This window comes from Chiloscyllium punctatum, chromosome 12, assembly GCF_047496795.1.
Source record: "Chiloscyllium punctatum isolate Juve2018m chromosome 12, sChiPun1.3, whole genome shotgun sequence".
Taxonomy (NCBI): domain Eukaryota; kingdom Metazoa; phylum Chordata; class Chondrichthyes; order Orectolobiformes; family Hemiscylliidae; genus Chiloscyllium; species Chiloscyllium punctatum.
In genome coordinates this window covers 2,067,225-2,093,201 of record NC_092750.1, presented here as the reverse complement: position 1 = coordinate 2,093,201, position 25,977 = coordinate 2,067,225, and the positions used below count along the sequence as shown (strand labels likewise).

The 25,977-nt window shown below is 43.8% G+C and overlaps 1 protein-coding gene across 9 annotated transcripts in view; it reads left to right on the top strand.

Annotated features, from left to right (window-relative positions):
* The first annotated feature begins 697 nt into the window (after nucleotides 1-697).
* Nucleotides 698-25,977, top strand: part of usp19 (ubiquitin specific peptidase 19) — a 162,533-nt gene continuing 137,253 nt past the window's right edge. For 3 of the 9 annotated variants that reach the window (XM_072581739.1, XM_072581743.1, XM_072581746.1), the window contains exons 1-3: nucleotides 699-966; nucleotides 5,309-5,413; nucleotides 19,497-19,787. In XM_072581739.1, the coding sequence (XP_072437840.1) occupies nucleotides 19,652-19,787 (136 nt within the window). In that variant the 5' untranslated portion in view covers nucleotides 699-966; nucleotides 5,309-5,413; nucleotides 19,497-19,651. Of the gene's footprint in view, nucleotides 967-5,308; nucleotides 5,414-19,496; nucleotides 19,788-25,977 lie in introns of all 9 variants that reach the window. The other 6 variants (XM_072581747.1, XM_072581745.1, XM_072581744.1 and 3 more) reach the window with 5 other exon arrangements.

Sequence of the window (25,977 nt, the reverse complement as noted above, 5' to 3'; positions counted from 1 at the left end):
GGCTGTGTGGAATACTCTGCCCCAGAGGGCAGTGGAGGCCCAGTCTCTGGATTCATTTAAGAAAGAGTTGGATAGATCTCTCAAGGATAGTGGAATCAAGGGTTATGGAGATAAGGCAGGAACAGGATACTGATTAAGGATGATCAGCCATGATCGTTTTGAATGGTGGTGCAGGCTCGAAGGGCAGAATGGCCTACTCCTGCACCTATTGTCTATTGTCCTCTCTCCCTATTCCTCGCCTCACTAGCACGTGGCATGGGCAACAAACCAGAGACAACAACTCTGTTTGTCCTAGCTCTCAGCTTCCATCCTAGCTCCCTGAATTTCTGCCTTAACCCCCCCATCTCTCTTCCTGCCGATGTCATTGGTGCCTATGTGGACCACGACTTGGGGCTGCTCCCCCTCCCCCTCCCCCTTCAGGATCCCAAAACCACGATCAGAGTCTGGATATCATACAAAACACTACATTTCACTGTATCAGGGTCCATGTGGCAGTAATCAATCAAATCAAACAGCCCTCCCCCCTCAGGGCCCACTGCTGTCCTCAAAGCCCCTCCCCCTCCCCACATTCTCCCGCCACTCACTCTGCTCGACGACAGCGGGCGGCCACGTGCCCGGCCGCGCGCACGCACGCACGCGGTCCCCGCCCCGCGGGCGCGCACGCACACGCTCCGCGCCCCGGATCACGTGACGCGACCCGGCCTGGCGCCGGTGAGGTATTTCCCGTCACCGGAAGTTCAGGATTGTCCGCCGCCGCACCAAGCCCGAGGCCCCGGCTCCGGGCAAGACCGCCAGGCGCCAGGCCCCAGGCCCCCCGGCCCCGGGGAAGGAGGAAAGGCCGAGCCGCTGGCTCCTGGGAGAAGTGCTCGGAGTTGAGTCCGGCCCCGATGTCCCGGGAGCGCCGCTGAGCCGCAGGGAGGCGGTCCGGCATCAGCTCCGGGATTTGGGGAGCCCCGAGAGCTGGAGGTGAGAAGGCCGCGGCTCATTGCCTCCGCCCGAAGTGGAGAGAGGTTGTCGCGGGCGGTGGGACGGCCGTGTCCCGTCGAGCGGGAGTGGTTTCCCCGGAGTCCCAGCGGGGTGTCCTCTCGGTCCCTGTGTCAATCCGGTAACCCAGTGTCTATCCCCTTCAGCAGCTCCGTGAGTGACCTGTTGAACTCATTATTGCTCGAGTTTGCTGTGTTTACCTGGTACCCGCTGCCCAGTTGTTGGGGCCAGCTGGTCTGTTACTGCCTGATGGGGACCTGTTGGCACGTTCACACATCCATAGAAACTACAAGATCGGTTATAAATACTACTCCTGGAAGCTGGTTATTTTCTAGGTTTTATTGTCATTCTGCAATTGGTTGGAACACGTTAGCCCTGCACACTCCATATTTCTTTCTTGAATGTATTCCACTTTTCTGAGACATTTATCTGAAAATGTCTGCTCCGAGTTTAGATTAGATTAGATTACTTTACAGTGTGGAAACAGGCCCTTCGGCCCAACGAGTCCACACCGACCCGCCGAAGCGCAACCCACCCATACCCCTACATTTACCCCTTCACCTAACACTACGGGCAATTCACCTGACCTGCACATCTTTGGACTGTGGAAGAAAACCGGAGCACCCGGAGGAAACCCACGCAGAGAATGTGCAAACTCCACATAGAGAGTCGCCTAAGGAGGGAATTGAACCTGGGTCTCTGGTGCTGTGAGACAGTAGTGCTCACCACTGTGCCACCCACTCTGGGAGAAATCAAATTTGATCTTATTAAAGTCCACTGACACTCAGTTGTGAACTTAGATTTCAGGCCCATCCCAGTTCATAACCATATTAAATCTAACAAACTAATGATTGCTGTTTGCAAAGTGCTCCACCACTGATGCTTCAGCCACTTGCACAGCTCTGTTACAAAACATTAAGTCCAGTACCATCCCCTTCCTTGGAGAGACTTTTATGCACTGGCTGAAAAAAAAACTGCCCTGAATGCTCTTTAAGAATTCCAATCCCTTCATCCTTTCACAAAATGACTACCCGATTTAATGTTCTTGAGGTGGAAATCTCCAACTATTATTACCTTATTACTTTTACACTTCTCTGAAATTTGCCTATATATGAAGTACCAAGGATCATAGGGACTTGGTTTCTTAAGGTATCAGAGTCGAGAGTGTGGTGCTGGAAAACACAGAAGTTCAGGCAGTTTCCAAGGAGCAGGAGAATCGACATTTTGGTTATAAGCCCTTCGTCAGGGAAAAGGTATCAGGACAGGTAGATAAAGTGGTTAAGAAGACATATATGCTTGACATTATCAGTCAAGACGCAGAGTTTAAGAGCAGGGAGGTTGTGCTGAAACTGTGTAAAACATCGGTTAGACCAGAGCTAGAGTATGGTATGCAGTTCTAAAATCCACATTAAGGACGGATGCAATAGCACGAGAGGGTGCAGAGGCGATTTACCAAGATGTTGCCTGGACTTCACCAGTTTCCTCATTTCCCCACCTTACCTCAGTTCCAAACTTCCAGCTCAGTACTGTCCTCATGACCTGTCCAACCTGCCAATCTCCCTTCCCACCTATCTGCTCCCCTCTGACCTATCACCTCCATCCCACTCCCATTCACCTATTGTACTCTTTGCTACCGTCTCCCCCATTTATCTCTCCACCCTGGAGGCTTCCTGCCTCTATTCCTGATGAAGGGCTTTTGCCCGAAACGTCGATTTTCCTGCTCCTCGGATGCTGCCTGACCTGCTGTGCTCTTCCAGCACCGCTCTGATCTAAACTCTTGTTTCCAGCATCTGCAGTCCTCACTTTTGCCTAAAATTAAAAATCACCCAGCTCCAGGTTATAGTCCAACAAGTTTATTTGGAAGCACTAGCTTTTGTCACAACCACCTGACTGAGATGTATAAAATTACATGGGGGTACAGACAAAGTAGACAGGAAGACACTTTTCTCATTGTTGGAGGGATCAATGGAAAGCTATAGCTCGAGTACGTTAGATGGGTCGGTGTTTGTCCAATGTGTGCAGGAGGGTTTCCTGACACAATATGTAGACAGGCCAACAAGAGGTGAGGCCATACTGGATTTGGTTCTGGGTAATGAACCAGGCCAGGTGTTAGAATTGGAGGTAGGTGAGCACTTCGGGGACAGTGACCACAATTCGGTGACTTTTACTCTAGTGATGGAGAGGGATAAGTGTGCACTGCAGGGCAAGAGTTACAGCTGGGGACAGGGAAATTATGATGCGGTGAGGCTTGACTTAGGATGTGTGGCTTGGAAAAGTAGGGCGCAATTGATATGTGGAGCTTGTTCAAGGAGCAACTATTGAGTGTCCTTGATAAGTATGTACCTGTCAGGCAGGGAGGAAAGGGTCGTGTGAGGGAGCCGTGGTTTAATAAGGAATTGGAATCCCTTGTTAAAGGGAAGAGGGTGGCCGATGTAAAGATGAGGCGTGAAGGTTCAATTGGGGCGATTGAGAGTTATAAGGTAGCCAGGAGGATCTAAAGAGAGAGCTAAGAGCAGCAAGGAGGGGGCATGAAAAGTCCTTGGTTGGTAGGATTAGGGAAAACCCAAAGGCTTTCTATAGGTATGTCAGGAATAAAAGAATGACTAGGGTAGGAATAGGTCCAGTCAAGGATAGTAGTGGGAAGTTGCATGTGGAGGCTGAAGAGATTGGGGAGACACTGAATGAATACTTTTCGTCAGTGTTCACTCAGGAACAGGACATTGTTGCCGATGTGAATATTGAGTCACAATTAATTAGAATGGATGGCTTTGAGGTATGTAGGGAAGAGGTGTTGGAAATTCTGGAAAGGGTGAAAATAGATAAGTCCCCTGGGCCTGATGGCATTTATCCTAGGATTCTCTGGGAAGCAAGGGAAGAGATTGCAGAGCCATTGGCCTTGATTTTTATGTCCTCGTTGTCTACAGGAATAGTGCCAGAAGACTGGAGGATAGCAAATGTGGTTCCCTTGTTCAAGAAGGGGAGTAGGGATAACCCCCTAGTAACTATAGGCTGGTGAGTCTCACTTCTGTTGTGGTCAAAGTCTTAGAGAGAATTGTAAGGGATAGGATTTATGAACATCTGGATAGGAAAAAATGTGATCAAGGATAGTCAACATGGTTTTGTGAAGGGCAGATTGTGCCTCACAAACCTTTTTGAATTCTTTGAGAAGGTGACTAAGGAGGTGGACAAGGGTAAAGCGGCAGATGTGGTGTATATAGATTTTAGTAAGGCGTTTGATAAGGTTCCCATGGTAGGCTACTGCAAAAAATACGGAGGTATGGCATTGAGGGTGAGTTGGAGGTTTGGATTAGGAATTGGCTGGCTGGAAGAAGACAGAGGGTAGTAGTTGATGGTAAAGGTTCGTCTTGGAGTGCAGTTACTAGCGGTGTTCTGCAAGGATCTGTTTTGGGACCATTGCTGTTTGCCATGGCCAGGTAAACAGTGCTGTGAAGAAGACATATAGCGTACTGGCTTTTATTGGTAGAGGAATTGAGTTCCGGAGTCCCGAGGTCATGTTGCAGTTGTATAAGACTCTGGTGCGGCCGCATCTGGAGTATTGTGTGCAGTTTTGGTCGTCATACTGTAGGAAGGATGTGGAGGCACTGGAACAGAGGTGCAGAAGAGGTTTACCAGGATGTTGCCTGGTATGGGAGGAAGATCGTATGAGGAAAGGCTGAGGCACTTGGAGCTGTTTTCATTGGAGAAAAGAAGGTTTAGGGGTGACTTGATAGAGGTGTACAAGATGATTAGGGGTTTAGATAGGGTTGATCATGAGAACCTTTTTCCACGTATGGAGTCAGCTATTACGAGGAGACATAGCTTAAAATTAAGGGGTGATAGGTATAGGACAGATGTTAGGGGTAGATTCTTTACTCAGCGAGTCGTGAGTTCATGGAATGCCCTGCCAGTAGCAGTGGTGGACTTTCCCACTTTATGGGCATTTAAACGGGCACTGGATAGGCATATGGAGGATAGTGGGCTAGTGTAGGTTAGGTGGGCTTGGATCGGCGCAACATCGAGGGCCGAAGGGCCTGTACTGCGCTGTATTTTTCTATGTTCAATGACTAGGAGATATTGATTTAAGGTATGGGGCAGATCTGAGGGAAAACGTTTTTACCCGGTGGCGGTGTGACTCTGGTGCTCTTTGCTAGTAAAGGTGGTAGAGGCATAAACCCTCATTTAAAAACTACTTAAATGTTTACTTGCTGTGCCAAGGCATGCAATGCTATGTGCCAAGTACTGGAAAATGGGATTAGAATAGTTAGGTGGTGATTTTCTCTTCTTAACTTCCTAACTTAATATTTAAATGTATCTGTTTTTCTAGATTGGTGAGTTTTAATCTGCCTCGTCCATATCTAATATGTTTCACTGTGCTGTTTTATGAATAGCAGATCCTGGAGCCTGAACCATAATTGAATTACTGACTGAGGTGAGTTTTATCTCTCACTCAAGAATAACTTGTGAATTTTAATTTTGCACAACATGTTGGAAAATTGAGATCTTGTTTGGCAATATTGTTTCCTCCATGCTGTGTGGCCCTGCAGTGAGTGTTTGGGGAGCTCAATCTATAATTCCTCCTTTTTAACTCCATCTATTGATTATATTAAAAAAAGGACTTGCATTTCTTGACTGGCCTTTCATAAACTCAGATATGTTTGAAAACATTTGCTAGTGGAGTGGCTGTGTGTGGCAGTCATTGTAGTGTAGGAAGCACATCAATATGGTCAGTTGCCGTTTGCAATGGTGCACTTTGTGTAAAAGATTTTGTGAAATAATGCTCCTATGCAGCACTATAGAGCAGTTCATTGTGTTAAAGGTGCTATAAGATACAAATTGTTGATACTGCTGCATGCAGGGAAATTTGCTCGAGCTGCTCGGGAGGATTTAAAGTAGTAAGGGGGTGGGGGGAAGGAAAGAGATCAATCTGAGACTGGTACAGTTGAGAGCAGAAGCTGTCAAACAATCAGGGCAGGCAGGGACAAGGTAGGACTAATAAATTAAACTGCATTTATTTCAATGCAAGGGGCCTAACAGGGAAGGCAGATGAACTCAGGGCATGGTTAGGAACATGGGACTGGGATATCTTAGCAATTACAGAAACAAAGCTTAGGGATGGACAGGACTGGCAGCTTAATGTTCCTGGGTATAGATGCTACTGAGAAATAAGAAAGGGGTGATCACCTTATTGGGATTGTATTATAGATCCCCTAATAGTCAGAGGGAAGTTAAGAAACAAGCTTGTAAGGAGATCTCAGCTATCTGTAAGAATAATAGGGTAGTTATGTTAGGGGATTATAACTTTCCAAACATCGACTGGGACTGCTGTAGTGTTAAGGGTTTAGATGAAGAGGAATTTGTTAAGTGTGTACAAGACAATTTTCTGATTCAGTATGTGGATGGACCTACTAGAGAAGGTGCAAAACCTGACCTACTCTTGGGAAATAAGGCAGAGCAGGTGACTGAGGTATCAGTGGGGGAGCAATTTGGGGCCAGCGACCATAATTCTATTAGATTATAAATAGCGGTGGAAGAGGATAGACCAGATTTAAAATTTGAAGTTCTAAATTGGAGAAAGGCCAATTTTGATGTTATTAGACAAGAACATTTGAAAGCTGACTGGGGGCAGATGTTTATAGGTAAAGGGACGGCTGGATAATGGGAAGCCTTCAGGAATAAGATAACGAGAATCCAGAGAAAGTATATTCCTGTTAGGGTGAAAGGAAAGGCTGGTAGATATAGGGAATGCTGGATGACTAAAAAAAATTGAAGGTTTGGTTAAGAAAAAGAAGGAAACATATGTAAGGTACAGACAGGATAGATCGAGTGAATCCTTAGAATATAAAGAAAGTAGAAGTACACTTAAGAGGGGGCAGCATGGTGGCTCAGTGGTTAGCACTGCTGCCTCACAGCACCAGGAACCCAGGTTTGATTCCAGCCTCGCGTGACTGCCTGTGTGGAGTTTGCACATTCTCCCTCTGTCTGTGGGTTTCCTCCGGGTTCTTCGGTTTCCTCCCACAGTCCAAAGATGTGCCGGTCAGGTGAATTGGTCATGCTAAATTGCCCGTAGTGTTAGGGGCATTAGTCAAAGGGAAATGGGTCTGGGTGGGTTACTCTTCAGAGGGTCAGTGTGGACTGGTTGGGCCGAAGGGCCTGTTTCCACGCTGTAGGGAATCTAATCTAATCTAAATCATGAGGGCAAAAAGGGGACATGAGATAGCTTTGGCAAATAGAATTAAGGAGAATCCAAAGGGTTTTTACAAATAAATTATGGACAAAAGGGTAACTAGGGAGAAAATAGGGCCCCTCAAAGATCAGCCTTTGTGTGGAGCCACAGAATGGAGGAGATACTAAACGAGTATTTTGCATCAGTGGAAAAGGATATGGAAGGTATAGACTGTAGGGAAATAGATAGTGACATCTTGCAGAATGTCCAGATTACAGAGGAGGAAATGCTGAATGTCTTGAAACAAGCAAAGGTGGATAAATCCCCAGGGCCTGATCAGGTGTACTTGAGAACTCTGTGGGAAGCTAGAGAAGTGATTGCTGGGCCTCTTGCTGAGATATTTCTATCAGCGAGATATTTCTATCATCGACAGTCACAGGTGAGGTGTCGGAAGACTGGAGGTTGGCTAAGATGGTGGCCACTGTTTAAGAAGGGTGGTAAGGACAAGCCAGGCAACTATAGACCAGTGAGCCTGACATCAGTGGAGGACAAGTTGTTGGAGGGAATCCTGAGGGACAGGATGTACATGTACTTGGGAAGGCAAGGACTGATTAGGCATAGTCAACATGGCTTTGAGCTTGGGAAATCATGTCTCACAAACTTGATTGAGTTTTTTGAAGAAGTAACAAAGACGATTGATGCGGGCAGAACAGTGATGTGATGTATATGGACTTCAGTAAGGCATTTGACAAGGTTCCCCATGGGAGACTGGTTAATAAGGTTAGATCTTACGGAATACAGAGAGAACTAGCCACTTGGATACAGAACTGGCTCAAAGGTAGAAGACAGAGGATGGTGGCGGCGGATTGTTTTTCAGACTGGAGGCCTGTGACCACAAGGATCGGTGCTGGGTCCTCTACTTTTTGTCATTTACATAAATGACTTGGATGCGAGCATAAGAGGTACAGTTAGTACGTTTGCAGATGACGCCAAAATTGGAGGTGTAGTGGACCGCGAAGAAGGTTACCTCAGATTAAAACAGGATCTTGACCAGATGGGCCAATGGGCTGAGAATTGGCAGATGGAGTTTAATTTAGATAAATGTGAAGTGCTGCATTTTGGGAAAGCAAATCTTAGCAGGACTTATACACTTAATGGTAAGGTCCTAGGGAGTGTTGCTGAACAAAGAGACCTTGGAGTGCAGGTTCATAGCTCCTTGAAAGTGGAGTCGCAGGTAGATAGGATAGTGAAGAAGGCGTTTGGTATGCTTTCCTTTATTGGTCAGAGTATTGAGTACAGGAATTGGGAGGTCATGTTGCGGCTGTACAGGACATTGGTTAGGCCACTGTTGGAATATTGCGTGCCGTTCTGGTCTCCTTCCTATTGGAAAAATGTTCTGAAACTTGAAAGGGTTCAGAAAAGATTTCCAAGGATGTCGCCAGGGTTGGAGGATTTGAGCTACAGAGAGAGGCTGAACAGGCTGGGGCTGTTTTCCCTGGAGCGTCGGAGGCTGAGAGGTGACCTTATGGAGGTTTACAAAATTATGAGGAGTATGGATAAGATAAATAGACAAAGTCTTTTCCCTGGGGTTGGGGAGTCCAGAACTAGAGGGCATAGGTTTAGGGTGAGAGGGGAAAGATATAAAAGGGACCTAGGGGCAACTTTTTCACACAGAGGTTGGTCCGTGTGTGGAATGAGCTGCCAGAGGAAGTGGTGGAGGCTGGTACAATTGCAACATTTAAGAGGCATTTGGATGGGTATATGAATAGGACAGGTTTGGAGGGATATGGGGTGGGTGCTGGCAGGTGGGACTAGATTGGGTTGGGATATCTGGTCGGCATGGACAGGTTGAACAGAAGGGTCTGTTTCCATGCTGTACATCTCAATGACTCTGACATTCATACTGTCAATCCGCATGCCATCCTTCACAACTTATTTTAATCACCTTAACTGACAGCATTGTGCAATGCATTCTAGAACTGTCCATACTGTTCCAATGCATTATTCAGGTGTTGCAGCGATGCCAGTGTTATACCTTCAAACAATAACCAGGTGATCAGAAATGTCAACCCGGCTGCAGGAAAGTAGATAGAACAACTCAAAGCAGGGGTATGGTGCAAGGTTCGCTTTACTGGTATGCAAGGCACACTTTAAAAAGTAAATCTTAAACATTAAACATATCATGTGCATTGTAGGTGTGTAATCTTTTTTGATGAGCAAGGAGCGAAAGAGGGAATTCACAATTGATCTGGAACAAGTTGTTAAGTTTGGGTTGAATTAATAAGGCAGAACTTTTTCACCAAAAGAGCTGTTACAAGGGAGGGTGTTGGAGCAGAAAAGTAAGTATCTACGATAACAAACAAATCCTAGGATTCTCTGGGAAGTTAGGGAGGAGATTGCTGAGCCTTTGGCTTTGATCTTTGTCATCATTGTTTACAGGAATAGTGCCAGAAGACTGGAGGATAGTAGATGTTGTTCTCTTGTTCAAGAAGGGGAGTAGAGACAACCCTGGTAATGATCGACCAGTGAGCCTTATTTTGGTTGTGGGTGTAATGTTGGAAAAGATTATAAGAGTAAGGATTTATAATCATCTAGGGATGAATAAATCAATTAGGGATGGTCAACAGTTTTGTGAAGGGTAGGTCATACCTCACGAACCTTATTGAGTTCTTTGAAAACAACACACTTCCCCATTTCTTACAGCAGCAAAAAGGTCAAATGGTTGATGTAGTGTGTATGGATTTCAGTAAGGCATTTGGTAAGGTTCCCCATGGTAGGCTATTGCGCAAAATATGAAGACAATGGATTGAGGGTGATTTGGCATTTTCGATCAGAAATTGGCTAGGTGAAAGAAAGCAGAAGATGTTGGTTGATGGGGAATGTTCATCCTGGAGCTCAATTACTCGTGAGGTATTGCAAGGATCTGTTTTGGGTCGACTGGTGTTTGTCGTTTACATAAATTACCTGGATGAGTGTATAGAAGGGTGGGTTAGTAAATTTGCGGATGACACTAAGGTCGGTAAAGTTGTGGATAGTGATGAAGGTTGTTGTACGTTACGGGGCACTTAGATAAGCTGCAGAGCTGGGCTGAGAGGTGGCAAATGGAGTTTAATGTGGAAAAGTGTGAAGTGATTCATTTTGGAAGGAGTAATAGGAACGCAAAATACTGGGCTAATGGTCAGTATCTTGGTAGTGTAGATGAGCAGTGAGATCTTGGTGTCCAGGTATATAGATCCTTGAAAGTTGCCACCCAGGTTGATAGGGTTGTTAGAAGACATATAATGTCTTAGCTTTTCTCAGTAGAGAGGTTGAGTTTTAGAACCATGAGATCATGTTGCAGCTGTACAAAACTCTGGTGCGGCCACATTTGGAGTATTGTGTACAGGATCTGGAAGCTTTGGACAGGATTCAGAGGAGACTTAAGATGTTTCCTGGTATGGAGGGAAGGTCTTATATGGAAAGGCTGAGGGACTTGACGCTATTTACGTTCGAGCGAAGAAGGTTATGAGGCAACTTAATTCAGACCTATTAGATAATCAAAGGGTTAGATAGGTTGGAGAGTGAGAACCTTTTTCCTTGGATGGCGATGGCTGGCATGAAAGGACATAGATTTAACTTGAGGGGTGATAGATTCAGGACTGATGTCAGAGTTTCTTTACTCAGAGTTGTAGGGGTGTGGAACACATTGCCTGCAACAGCGGTAGACTCGCCAACTTTAAGGGCATTTAAATGGTCATTGGATAAACATATGGGCGAGAATGGAATAGTGTAGGTTAGATGGGCTTCAGATTAGTTCCACAGGTCAGCGCAAAATCAAGGGCCAAAGGACTTTTACTGCGCTGTTATGTTCTATGTTTGATGCTTGCATTTCTGGTTTCTGAAGGGAATAGCAGTAAGGTGGTAACTAAGTTGATCTGCAAAAAGGAAATGGTACTTGCAGCTAAATTGTCTTTTGATGTTCAAACAAATTTCCATGTGATTCTGTCTTCCGTTCAGTTCTAATCTGCTAAAATGTTTGAATTGGCCATGATACAGTAGCCACTATTATCTCTTTTTCCTGTTTAATTTCCATGCTGTCTATTTAGATCCTGCTCACTGTGTGGATTCAAAGAATTTTTAACTTTATAATAAATTGGACTGAGATTGCACTACAATATGACATTTAATTTGATACTCATGGTTCATGGAAATAAATAACATGTACAATGCTCTTCAAATGGTGTCAAAGATATTTTTGATTTATTTACTCAGGGGATGTGGGTATTGCTGGCTGGCTAACATTTATTGACCATCCCTAGTTGCCCTTGAGAAGGTAGTGAGCTGTCTTCTTAAACCACTGCAGTCCACCTGCTGTGGGTTGACCACTACGCCATTAGCGTAGGATTTTGACCCAGGTCAGACTGGTGAGTGGCTTGGAGGGGAACCTGCAGGTGGTGGTGTTTGCATGAACATTGTCCTTCTAGGTGGAATTGTTCATTGGTTTGGAAGGTGCTGTTTAAGGATCTTGCAATTTCTACAGTGCATCTTTTAGGTAGCGCACACTGCAGCTGCTGAGTATCAGTGGAGAAGAGAGTGGATGTTTGTGGACGTGGTGCCAGTCAAACAGGCTGCTTTGTCCTGGATGATGTCAAACTTCTTGAGTGTTGTTGGCGCTGCACTCATCCAAGGAAGTAGGGAGTATCTCATCAGTCCTGACTTGTGCCTTGTAGATGGTAGACTGTCTTTGGGGAGTCAGGAGGTGCGTTATTCGCCCAGTACTCCTAGATTCTGACCTGCTCTTGTAGCTCCTGTGCAAGTGCAGTTGAGTTTCTGGTCAGTGGTACCCAAAATGTTGATAGTAACACAATTGAATGTTAAGGAATAGTGATTACATTGCCTCTTATTGGACATGGCCATTGCCTGACATTTGTGTGGTGTGAATGTTGCTTGCCACTTGTCAGCCCAAACCTGGATATTATGCAGATGTCAGTATCTGAGGAATTGCAAATGGTACTGAGCATTGTGCAATCAAAAGCAAACCTCTCCACGGCTGACGTTTTGATGAAGCAGCTGAAGATGGACCGGGGACACTACCCTGAGGAACTCCTTCAGAGATGTCCTACAGCTAAGATGACTGATCTCCAACAACTGTACAATCTTCCTATGTGCCAGGTTGACTGATCTCCAACAACCACGCCTATCCTTCTATGTGTCAAGTATAACTCCAAGCAGTGATGCGTTTGCTCCCTGATACCCATTGATTCCAATTTTGCTAGGGCAAAATTGACATTCAATTGACTGCAACCTTGATGTCAAGGATTGTCACTCTCGCCTCACTTGAGTTCAGTTTTTTTAATCCATGTTTGAACCAAGGCTGTAATGAGGTAAGGGACTGTGGCCCAAGTGGAATCCAAACTGAGCATCAGTGAGTAGGTTGTTGGTTAAGGAAGTGCTGCTTGATTTCATTGTTGGTGATGCCTTTCATCACCTGACTGATGGGGCGGGAATGGGCTGTGTTGGATTTGTCCTGCTTTTTGTGTACAGGACATGTGTGAGCAAGTTTACACATTAAGTGGATGCAGTGTTGTAGCTGTTTCAGTGTCACTGAGGGATACAGCAAGTTCTGGAACAGAGATCTTCTGTACTGTTGCTGGAATGTTGTCAGAGCTTGTAGCCTTTGCTGTATCCAGTCCCTCCAACTGTTTCTTGATATCATGTAGAGTGAATTGAATTGGCTGTAGTCTAGCATCTATCATTTTGGGGACCACTGGTGGAGATAGAGATGGATAATCCACTTGGCAGTTCTGGTTAACGTTGTTGCAAATGCTTCAGCCTTATCTCTTGCACTAATGTGCTGGACCCTTCCATTACTGAAGAGACAGATATTTGTGGAACCTGCTGCTGTAAGTTGTTTCATTGCCCAATGCTATTCATGACTGGATGTGCAGGACTGCAGTGCTTCAATACGATCCATTGGTTATGGGATTGCTTAGCTCTGACTATCATTGTTTATGCTGTTTGGCAGTTTCATCAGGTTGACCCCTCATTTGTAGGTATGTCTAGTGCTACACCTGGCACACCCTCCTGAATTCTCCATTGAACCAGGGTTGGTCCTGTCGCTTGATGGGAATAGTTGAGTGAGGGATATGTCAGGCCATGGAGTTGCAGATTGTGTTGGAGTACAGTTCAGCCGTTGATAGGCTGGGTGCTGGAAGCTGAGTTGCTAGATCTGTTTGAAGTCTGTTACATTTAGCATGATGTTAGTAATGCACAACATGATGGATGATGTTCTCAATGTGAAGGCCTGACTTTGTCTCTGCCAGTACTGTGTGGTGGTCACTCTTACACTGTCATGGACAGATGCACCTGCAGCTGGTAGGGTGGTAAGGATGTGATTAAGTATGTTTTTCCCTGCTGTCCAGTTCTGAAGAAGGGTCACTGGACCTGAAATGTTAACTCTGCTTTCAGTCAGATGTTTTTGTTTTTCCCACTTGTTGGTTCCCTCACTATCTGCTGAGACCCAGTCTAGCAGCTATGTCCTTCATGATCCAACTAGCAGTGCTGCTGCCAAGCCACTCCTGGTGGTCGACGTTGAAATCCCCCCCATCTCTGCCATGTGTTTGTCGGAGGACTTTGCAGGGTCAAAAGGATGTTTTTGCTGTTGTCATTTCTGGTACATTGTTGAAACCAGGTGGTCTGACCTATTTCATTTCTTTTGAGACTTCATAATGATTAATACAACTGACAGATTTCTGTCATTAGTGAACCAGATTGGGTTTTTCTGACCATCAACAACAGTCATCAGTGGATTCTTAATTCCAGATAGAATTTTAATTTAATAAAACTGCCATTTGTGGCAGGGTCTGAACCCAGGTCTCCAGAATATTAGCTGAGTTCTGGATTAATAGGTGATTGTAACACTAGGCTATTGCCTCCCAATATCTTTTAAATCCGCCTGTTAATTGCACTTCAGCTGAAATTAATCTCTTCCTTCACTCATCTTGCTATGTGCTACCTTTTTGATTCTTGTATCTCTATCCAGTTAAGTATAATCAAGACAGGAAGCAGTATCTTTGTAGCTTCAAGGAATTATACAATGTAAAGATAGAAAAGTAGATTTGTGTTGGAAGAGCAGCCATGATCTTGCTATATAGTCAAATGAGCTGGAGGTGCCTAAAAATAGCCACTGTATCCTCCATTTTCCTGTGTCCTGAATAGTCTGTGGCATGAACCTTGGTCCCTTGCTTAAGGTTCTTGGAAATAAGTTGAGTTAAAAGTTCAGATGACAAATTAAACTTCAGGAGCAAAAGTTAAATGAGTTACTATCCAACTGTCAGTTTCGTTGTTTCATAATGAGACTTGGAGTGAAAGTCAGTTATATACCAAATCAGTTTTAAATATTGTCATGACTTTTGAGGTTGAGAGATTTGGAGCAACTTGTGTTCTTGGTTAGGTGGTAGCCATTGGGTTTCAGATGAGGCAAAACTTAGGCACTGGGTGTACGAATATTGCAGGTAGATGGAGCAGGGTGCAGGACTTCGATTAGACTGGAGTCTCTGCTTTGAAATGGGGAAATGGCAGAATGGTGGTTATGTCACTGGACCAGCAATTTAGAGCCTTTAAGGGCTTGGGTTCAAATCTTATTCAAAGTTTGTGAGAAGATTTGTAGCTTGGGTGCTCATTGTTGTGATTGTGTTCGCCGAGTTGGGAATTTGTGATGCAGAGGTTTCGTCCCCTGTCTAGGTGACATCCTCAGTGCTTGGGTGGTGGCTGCTGTAATCTATAATTAAGACAAAATTGAAATGAAACAGTTTCGTTTTCATCATTAATCTGTCATAAATTGTCATAACCCATCTGATTCATAATGCCCTTTAGGGAGGGGAAATCAGTTGTCCTTGCCCAGTCTGGCCTGCATGTTACTGCAGACCCACTGCAATATGGTTGTCTAGGGAGCCACTCATTTCAAGGACAGTGTCAGAGTGATCTCCCATTTTTGATAACTCAAATTTAGTTTCTGTTTCAGTTTCTTTCTTCATTGGCCTATGACTCATCCCATGCAAGAGAGGAAATTAAATGGGATCCAAATTTGAGTCATAGTCCTACAGCATGGAGAGAGGCCCTTTGTCCCAAACTGATCCATGCCGACCAAAATGTCCATCCACGCTAACACCATTTCCCTGCACTTGACCCATATCCTTCTAATGCTTTCTGGTCCATCTATTTATCCAAATGTCTTTTGAATGTTGTTAATGTACGCACCTGAACCACTTCCGCTGGCAGCTCATGCCATATGCGTACCACCATATGTTAAACAAAAAGTTGCCCCATAAGTTCGCATTTTTAGTCTTTCCTCTCCGGTTCCCTTTTATTCTTTCCCCTCTAACCTTAAACTGATGCCCTCTAGTCCTTGATCCCTCAATCTTGGGAAAAAGACTGAGTGCATTCACCCTATCCATGCCTCTCAGATCTTGTACTTGGCTATAAGGTCCTATCAGTCTCCTACACTCTAAAGAAAAAACTCCTAGCTTGTCCACCCTCCCTATAATGCAGACCATTGAGTCTTGGCAACATCCTTGTAACTTTCTTCTGCACTCTTTCTGGTTTACTAACATTCCTATTATGACAAGGTGACTAAAACTGAACACAATACTCCAAGTTCAACCTCCCCAATGTCCTTTATAACTGCAACATAATTTCTCAATTCTATACTTGATGCCCTGACTGATGAAGGCCAGTGTGCCAAAAGCTGCCTTCACTGCTTTGTCTACCTGGGACTCCACTTTCAGAAAACCATGCACCTGAACTCCAAGATCCCTCTATTCCACTACACTCCTTAAGGCTCTATCATTCACCGTGAAACTCCTACTTTGATTTGATTTCCCAAAATGCAAGACCTCGCACTTATCTATATTAAACTCCATTTGTCATTTCTCAGTCCATTTCCCCAGCTGATTGAGGCTTTGCTGCAATTTCTGATGACCTTCCTCACTGTCCAAAATAACACTTATTTTAATATCATCAGCAAACTTGTTAATCGTGCGTTGTACATTCTCATCAGAATCATTGATATCAATCACAAACAGTATTGAGCCCAGCACCAACCCCTGAGGTACACCACTAGTCACAAGCCTCCAGTCTGACATTCATCCTTCCATTATTAACCTCTGCTTCCTACCATCAAACTGAATCTCACCATAAGTGTTGAAGGTTGAACTTAATGAAACAGCTGGAATTGAAAGCTAGTTTAATAAAGACCATGTAACTGCTGTCGGTCTGGTTCACTAATGCCCTTTATGGAAGGACATCTGGCATTCTTCTTTGGCCTACATGTGACTCTAGATCCACAGAAATTTGTTTGAATCTTAACTTCCATCTGAAATCGGGTGGCAGCGATAACTTCAGGCAACAAATTTAGCCCTTCCTAGCAACACCCAAATCCCATACAAAAATAAAATAAAACTTCAGTTGGTTCATCCGAAATATTTCTGAGCACTGTTGTTGATCTACCTAATGAGAAAAACCTGGATAGTCTTTCAGGATTTGTTTCTCTGTCAAGACGTGGCAGTATCTGTGGAAATTTTGGATAATCACAATATGGGAAAATTGGAATGGGCAGCAAATATTGACTTTTTAACGGTATTCCTATTCAATGAATAAAGAAATTAAGCAATTCTACTTGAAAAATCTATTTCTTGTTTTGTTACAGAAAATATTTTTTAGTTGGTTGATCAAGTGCTTTGTAAGGATGTGTTTGTGAGACTCAGTTCAAATGCCATTGCCTCAGGGAAATGAGAAGTATTGTTAGGATTGCATCTCATTGGAAACTAGTGACGTGATTCTTTTTAAGCTTTTGGAGGCTTTCCTATTAGTGTTTTAAACTGTATCTTTTTCCCTAGCCAATCTAGATTGAAACTGATCCCTTATGATCTTGTAGTATGAGTATAACATAAAGACAGCATTGTTCTTTTTATTATTGTGGTCTAAAGTGGGAAAAGGACTGTTTTTACATCCAAGATCTGGATAAGGAATTGCTATACTTGTGAAAACAGCATACTGGAACTCATTGCAAGTTGTATTTACACTGCTTTGCAAGCAGTTGGGGAGGAGAGCTAAGACAGCATGACTTCGGGATGTGAGCAGAGTGAGATTTAGCTGGCATCTGGCTACTGATTTGTTTATTCAATTTGTGATCAGCTGTGAATTCCAGAGATCATTGGCTATCAGAAACTCTCTGGATCCTAGGCAGCTGAAAGTCAATACAGGGGAGGTGATGGTGTATTGGTAATGGGCTGGTGATCCAGAACCTCGAGTGAATATCCTGGGGACACTGGTTTGAAACCTGCCACGGCAGATGGTGAAATTTTGGATTCAGTTTTAAAAAAACCTAACCAGTGGCAGTCGCTGCTGATTGTTGTAGAAATCCATCTGTTTCACTATTGTCCTTTTAGAGAAGGAAATCTGCCATCCTTTCCTCCGGTCTGGCCTACACGTGACTGCAGACCTACAGCAATATGGTTGACTTCTAACTGCCATCTGTGCCCATCCCTCATTGCCCAAAGTGCTGAACCATGACTTTTTTTAAATCACTAGTTTTATGCCCTCCTATTCTTGTTCTTTAATGAACAGGAGCAATTTCTCCTTTACTGGTCTCAACCCCTAGTGATGCGTCAGTTTCAACCTCTGAAAGTCCATCTCCGTAAACATTTGAAAGGTGGTAATCGATTACACTTCAAGCAGCGAGGGTTGAATGTCTATTTATCCTGTTCTGAAACCATAGTACAATTATTTTAGTACCAAGTAAAGTCTCTTATTTGTGTTAGCGAGACTTAGCATAATTCCAAAATTTCTTCGATGTATGCAAATCTCACCTAGGTGGCTATAAGTACAGTTCCATGCAGAGAAAACTGGGTGTTCATTTTGCTATCTTGTTTTCACAAATAAACTTGACTTGTTTTTCCTAACAATACTTGGCAAGAATACCAGTATACCAGAATATCATCCCCTTGGCTGACAAACAAGGAAACTATGTTGAACCTCTTATTTCCTCTTGATGCTGTTCAGCAAACCTATAAAGTAAATTGGGATTAGTCTCAAGATCCATGTAGTGCTTTTCAGTTCTTGCATTGTCCCAAAGTTGGTGGTGGCAATAACCCACTAATGAGTACAGTTGTCACTTCTGAGAATCCGTGTCACTGTTCATGGGTTCTGTAGGTCCTTGTGTGGCTGACGAACCTGATCCTAGACCTGAATCTCCCACCACGTTTGGCAGGGTTTCCGGGAAGTGGTCCTTAACCTTGAAATCTCTGCCACTAGTAAATACAAACTGACAAGGGCACTGAACCTGAGACATTAACTCAGTTTCTCTCTCCACTAATGCTGCCAGACCTGCTGAGTTTCTCCAGCAATTCCTGTTTTTGTTTCAGATCTCCAGCATCAATAGTTTTGTTTTATTTTACATTTGGCCCCTCTGTTTCTCATTCACAAGGCTGAGAGAGACAAAACTTTTAATCTGTTAGATTAGAGGGTTACAGGGAAGTGGAGCTGTGATCTCGTTGAATGACATAGTAAACTCAGTGGCCTGCCTCAGCCGCGTTTTACGGTTTAAACCCTTGAGATATCTGGACTCTGTTACAATTTTGACCTCTTATACATCTCTGATTTTAGTTGCTGCACCTTTAGCAGTTATGCATTCAGGCTCTGGAATTCCCTCTCCTTAACCTGTCTACTTGTTTACAACTCTTAAGATGCTCCTTAAAGCCTACCAGTTTGATCAAGATTTTGATCACCTGTCTTACCTAATACCTCATTCTGTACCTTAATGTTAAAAATATGGTTTTGATCAATATACTATCTTCTTGGAACTTAGCTTAAATGAATACCAAGGCAGAAATTGCAGAGAAAACTAAGCAGGTCTGGCAGCATCTGTGGAGAAAGCAGAGTTAAAATTTCTGATTTCCAGCATCAGCAGTTAATTCTTGTTTAAAAAAATTCACTATTGTTAAGAAATAATTATTGATGAGTGCACCAGAATGCGCACTCACGCTCTTTCTTGGGATCTTTTCTGACCATCTGAAAGGACAGAGTGCGGTCTCTGTTAATAGTCTATCAATATTGTATTGGGTATGTTTGTCCAAATTTGTGGAACTCAAAAGGTGAAGCCTTAAACCTCTGAACAGCACACTCGCCTTCAAATTAGGCAGCCACACTTCACAGCAAATATGTATTGATACTCCCTGCTGAAGTCATGAGAAGTGAAGCTGTTAGTGCTGAACAGAATTGTGATTTTAATATTACTAAAAGTGTACAAACTGTGAAAGGCATTTTCTAGTTTCACAAATGGTGAATAACTTGTCCATAACTTTTGTTGCAGTCTGACTTGCTGTGACCAGACCAGTCTTTCATTTTTCAAGAGCTCATCCAGTCAGAGCCGCCAAAATAGCTGGGCCAGGCAAGAAGCGACGAAATCCTGAGCCAGACCCCATTAGTGACGCAAGCAGCGCTCCAGTGTTGGCCAAAAAACTGAAAATGGCCGGCACGGCTGAGAACAGGAGGAAACTGGGTTGGAATCCGGAGGAGGCCACAAACAAGAAGAAACTGAAGGACAAAGTCAACCAAGAGAACAAGGATGGAAAGACAACTGTCGGTGGTGAGCCCAAGAAAGGTAAAGAGATTTGAATCAGATAATGATGGTCCAATCTGAGTCAAGGTAATAGTTCCCCATGACATGTTATCTTGGGGCTAAGATAGGGGCATCCAAACAAAAGCAGGAGTTGGCCAATCAGCACCTCACATCTGCTCTGCCACTCAGTAAGATCACGGCTAATCTGACTGTAACCTTGAATGTGCATTTCTTCCCATTCCTGATAACTTTTTCACTCCCTGAAGAGTGAAGAAGCTATCCATGACTGCTGTGAAAATATTCAAGGACTCTGCCTCTACTGCCTTTTACTGAAGAATTCCAAAGCAATACAAACCTCAGAAAAATTTAGTTTTCTCTCTCTCTTAAATGATCCTATGTTCTGGGTTTTCCCGCAATATGGAACATCCTTTTCACATCTACCTTATCAAAAATCCACAGGATCTTTTATTTCAATCAAGTCACCTCTTACTGTCTAAACTCAGTGGATACAAGTAACTTTCTTCCTGTCAAGTGGCTGTTGTGAGGTTCCACTGTTAATCTCAGACCTCCTAAGATCCATGTATTGGGTAAACATATTACAGGGAATGTTGAATACAAGCCGAGCCTGTTCAACCTTTCCAGATAAGAAGCTACCCTCAATGGCCATTCGAGGGGCTAGTTTAGTAAGCTATCTCTGACTTGCTTTCTAAATGTTTACATTCATTCCATAAATCAGACGACCAAAACTTTATGCAGTACTTGCCAATGCTTTTAACTCGAGTGTAAGTGTATTTCTGGTAGCTTTCCTAATAATGAAGTTTCAGAGAAGCCAAGTTGCATCTATTTTCACTGAGGAAGATACCAGAAATCATCTGGAACTAGTGATCCAGGTGGCTTGGGAGAATGAGGAATTTAAGGAAGTTCGGTATTACTTCCCTTTTCCTTTTTTAAAAAAAAGGTGGTGAGGTGATAAGTCTGCAGAACGTGATGGGTGGTCTACCTTCCAGGGTGATGTAGTTGCTGGCGAGAGAGAGAGTTGTTGTATTGGTGATTATCTTGCAAAATTCAACTGATTCTAGAATGGTTCCATTGGGGTCATTCTTTCAGTAAGAACAGAGAAAATAATAAAAGGGAGGGGTGGTGTGGCAATGTTAGTCAAGGACAGTATTACAGTTGCAGAAAGGACATTTGAGGACTCATCTACTGAGGTAGTATGGGCTGAGGTTAGGATCAGGAAAGGAGAGGTCACCCTGTTGGGAGTTTTCTATAGGCCAACGTATAGTTCCAGAGATGTTGAGGAAAGGATAGCAGAGATGATCCTCGATAGCAGCGAGTGTGACAGGACAGTTGTTTTGGGGGACTTTAACTTTCTAAATATTGATTGGGAATACCAAAGTTCAAGTACTTTAGATGGGTCAATTTTTGTCGCAATGTGTGCAGGAGACACTGTATGTAGATTGGCCAACAAGGGGCGAGGCCACATTAGATTTGGTCCTGGGTAATGAAACAGGCCAGGTGTTAGATTTGGCGATAGATGAACCCTTTCGTGATAGTGACCACATTCAGTTATGTTTACTTTTGTGATGGAAAGGGATAGGTGTATACCACAGGGTAAGGGTTATAGATGGGGGAAAGGCAATTATGATGGAATTAGGCAAGATTTAAGATGCATAGGGTGGGAACGTAAACTGTAGGGGATGGACATAGTTGAGATGTGGAGCTTATTCAAACAGCTATTGGGGATGCTTGATAAGTATGTACCTGTCAGGCAGGGAGGAAGTTGTTGAGCATGGCAGCTGTAGTTTACTAAGGAAATTGAATCTCTTGTCAAGAGGAATAAGAAGGCTTATGTTAGGATGAGATGTGATGGCTCAGTTAGAGCGATTGAGAGTTACACGTTGGCAATTCTGGAAAGCATGAAAATAGGTAAGTCCTCTGGGCCAGATAGGGTTTATCCGAGGATTCTCTGGGAAGCCAGGAAGGAGATTGCTGAGCCTTTGGCTTTAATCTTTCTGTCGTCATTGCCAACAGTAATAGTGCCAGAAGACTGGAGGATAGCAAGTGTTGTTCCCTTGTTCAAGAAGGGGAGTAGAGACAACCCTGGTAATTATAGACTAGTGAGCCTTACTTTGGTTGTGGGTAAAGTGCTGGAAAGGATTATAAGAGAGAGGATTTATAATCATTGAGAGAAATAAGTTGATTAGGAATAGTCAACACTGTTTTGTGAAGGGTAGGTCGTGCCTGAAAGCCTTATTGAGTTCTTTGAGAAGGCGACCAAACTGGTGGATGAGGGTAAAGCAATTGATGCGGTATACATGGGTTTCAGTAAGGCATTTGATAAGGTTCCCCATGGTAGATTATTGCAGAACAGATGGAGGCATGGGATTGAGGGTGATTTAGCAGTTTGGATCAGAAATTGGCTAGCTAAACAAAGACAGAGGGTGATGGTTGATGGGAAATATTCATTCTGGAGTTTAGTTATTAGTGGTCTCCTGCAAGGATCTGTTTTGGATCCACTGTTGTTTGTCATTTTTGACCTGTATGAGGGCATAGAAGGATGGGTACATAAATTTGTGGGTGACACTAAGGTCAGTAGAGTTGTGGATAGTGTTGAAGGATGTTGAAGGTTACAGAGAGAGCTGCAGAGCTGGGCTGAGAGGTGACAAATGGAGTTTAATGTGGAAAATATGAGGTGATTCACTTTGGAAGGAGCAACAGGAATTTGGAGTACTGAGCTAATGGTAAGATTCTTGGTAGTGTGGATGAGTAGAGAGATCTCTGTGTCAGTGTACCTAGATCATTGAAAGTTGCCAGCCGTGTTGATAGAGTTGTTAAGAAGGCGTACAGTGTGTTCGCTTTTATTGGTAGAAGAATTGAGTTTCGGAACCATGAGGTTATGCTGTAGCTGTATTAAACTCTGGTGCGCCTGCACTTGAAAGTATTGCTTACAGTTCTGTTCACCGCATTATAGGAAGGATGTGGAAGCTTTGGAAAGGGTGCAGAGGAGATTTACCAGGATGTTGCCTGGTCTGGAAGGAATGCCTTACGAGGAACGGTTGAGGGGCTTTTTGTTTTGTTTTTGTTTGAGACTGTTTTTGTTAGAGAGGAGGAGGTTGAGAGGTGACTTCATTGAGACATATAAGATAAGCAGAGGTTAGATAGGGTGGGCAGTGGCGATGGCAATCATGAGGGGATATAGCTTTAAATTGGGGGATGATAGATAAAGGACAAATGTCAGAGGTAGTTTTCTTTACTCGGAGACTAGTAGGGGCATGGAACACACTGCCTGCAACGGTAGTAGACTCACCAACGTTAAGGGCATTCAAATGGTCATTGGATAGGTATATGGGCGAGAATGGAATAGTGTTGGTTAGATGGACTTCAGATTGGTTTCACAGGTTGGTGCAACATCAAGGGCCGAAGGGCCTGTACTGTGCTGTAATGTTAATTGTACTAGCCTCCATCACTTCCTCTGGTAGCTCCTTCTGTGTGAAAAAGCAGCCCCTTAGGTCTTTTTTATATATTCCCTCTCTTACCCTAAACCTGTGCCCTCTAGTTCTGGATTTCCCCCACCCAGGGAAAATGCCTTGTCTATTTACCCTATCCATGCCCCCCATGATTTTAAAAACCTCTATAAGGTCACCCCTCAGCCTCTGACGCTCCAGGGAAAACAACCCCAGCCTGTTCAGCTTCTCCCTCTAGCTCAAATCTTCCAACTCTGGCAACATTTTTGTAAATCTTTTCTGAACCCTTTCAATTTTCACAACATTCTTCTGATAGGATGGAGACCAGAATTGCACGCAATATTCCAACAGTGGCCTAACCAATGACCTATACAGCCACAACATGACCTCCCAACACCTGTACTCAATACTCTGACCAATAAAGGAAAGCTTACCAAACACCTTTTTCACTATCCAATCTACGAGCGACTCTACTTTCAAGGAGCTATGAACCTGCACTCCAAGGTCTCTTTTTTTTTTTTCGGCAACACTCTCTAGGACCTTACCACTAAGTGTATAAGTCCTGCTAAGATTTGCTTTCCCAAAATGGAGTACCTCGCATTTATCTGAATTAAACTGTATCTGCCACTTCTCAGCCCATTGGCCCATCTGATTAAGATTCCGTTGTAATCTGAGGTAACCCACTACACCTCCAATTTTGGTGTCATCTGCAAACTTACTAACTATACCTCTTAAGCCCAAATCCAAATCATTTATATAAATGATGAAAAGTAGTGGACCCAGCACTTCAATGATCACAGGCCTCCAGTCTGAAAAACAACCCTCCACCCCCATCACCCTCTGTCTTCTATCCTCGAGCCGTTTCAGTATCCAAATGGCTAGTTCTTCCTGTATTCCATGAGATCTGACCCTGCTAACCAGTCTCCCATGGGGAACCTTGTTGAACGCTTTACTGAAGTCCATATGGATCACATCCACCGCTCTGCCCTCATCAATCCTCTTTGTTTCTTATTCAAAAAAACTCAATCAAGTTTGTGAGTCATGATTTCCCACGCACAAAGCCATGTTGACTATCCCTAATCAGTCCTTGCCTTTCCAAACACATGTACATCCTGTCCCTCAGGATTCCCTCCAACAACTTGCTCACCACCGATGTCAGGCTCACTGGTCTATAGTTCCCTGGCTTATCCTTACCAGCCTTCTTAAAGAGTGGCACCATGTTGCCCACCCTCCAGTCTTCAGCACCTCACCTGTGACTATTGATGGTAGAAATATCTCAGCAAGAGGCCCAGGAATCACTTCTCCAGCTTCACACGGAGTTCCAGGGTACACCTGATCAGGTCCTGGAAATTTATCCTCTTTTATGCGTTTCAAGACATCCAGCACTTCCTCCTCTGTAATATGGGCGTTTTTCAAGATGTCACCACCTACATTCTGTATCTTCCATGTCCTTTTTCACAGTAAACACTGATGCAAAATACTTATTTAGTATCTCACCCATTTTCTGCGGCTCCACACAAAGGCCGTCTTGCTGACCTTTGAGGGGCCCTATTCTCTCCCTAGTTACCCTTTTGTCCTTAATGTATTTGTAAAATGGATTTTTGCCCTCCTGATTTCCCTTTTTTGTCCATAGTTTTATTGAGAAAAAGATTTTAATTTTTTTACAAAATCACTACAGAATAGTATACCATTATGACGACAATAACAGTAAACTAACTGCTAATGTACTCCACAAAGAGAGGAAAACCACTTGAAAAACTACAATTCAATAAATAACAATAAAAAAACTGAAACCAAGTTGAACCAAGGTAATTTAAATTACATTCAGTTAAGTTGCTGCACTCAACACAATCCTACCAAAGTTCCCCACCACCGGGAGCATCAATAGGCAAGCCTGTATTTGTTCAGGTTTCTTGCCCCCTCCAGGGGCTCCCGGACCGCTAGACATAGCCCTCATGACTACACAAAGGCCCTGACCAATATAGCCGACAGTTCTGTGTCTATATAATTCCGAAAGGGCAGTCACGTTCTGTAAAACAGTTCCATTTTCTGGTGTACCATACTTGTAAGGAAGTCCGGGGGTTGTGCTCCATAACTAATCTATGCCACCCCGAGAGTCTAGGGGATTCTGACACCCAGCTCATTAAAATGTTCTTCCTCGAACAGAATGAAAGAATATGAAACAGTTTCTTCCCATGCACCTCCAAAGAGGGGAGTTTTGACAAACTCAAGAGGAGGGACACCGGATCCACCTTATTCTCCGTTCCCAAGACCCCTTCCAAAACACTCACTCTGGCACCCCAATACCTAGGAAGCTTGTGGCATGACTATAAGCAATGAGTAAGAGTGCCAACATCTGTTTTACAATTGGGGCACATCGGGAATGCTCCTGTCTTAAATTTCGCAAGCTGCTCTGGTGCCAAACGAGCCCTGTGGTGTCCCTTCAACTGCATAGCCTGCGTCCGTTACAAATCAAAATCTTCCTTCCATTCTCCCAAATATCCCCTCATGCCTCTGATGAGATTTCCAGCCCAATTCCAGAATCCAGATTCCGCACAGCCGCTCAATGACCTTCGAAACGTTGCCTCCTAACAAGTGATAGAAGCTGCTGACTGTGAGAGTGCCCATAGACTTAAGCACACTCTTCTCCATATCCAACTTATAAGGACTAACCATCAATGCAGTCTTTTTCTATATAAAGTCCATAACCTGAATGTAACGAAAGTGGTCCCTCCTAGATAGCTCATATTTCTGACTCAGCTGCTCGA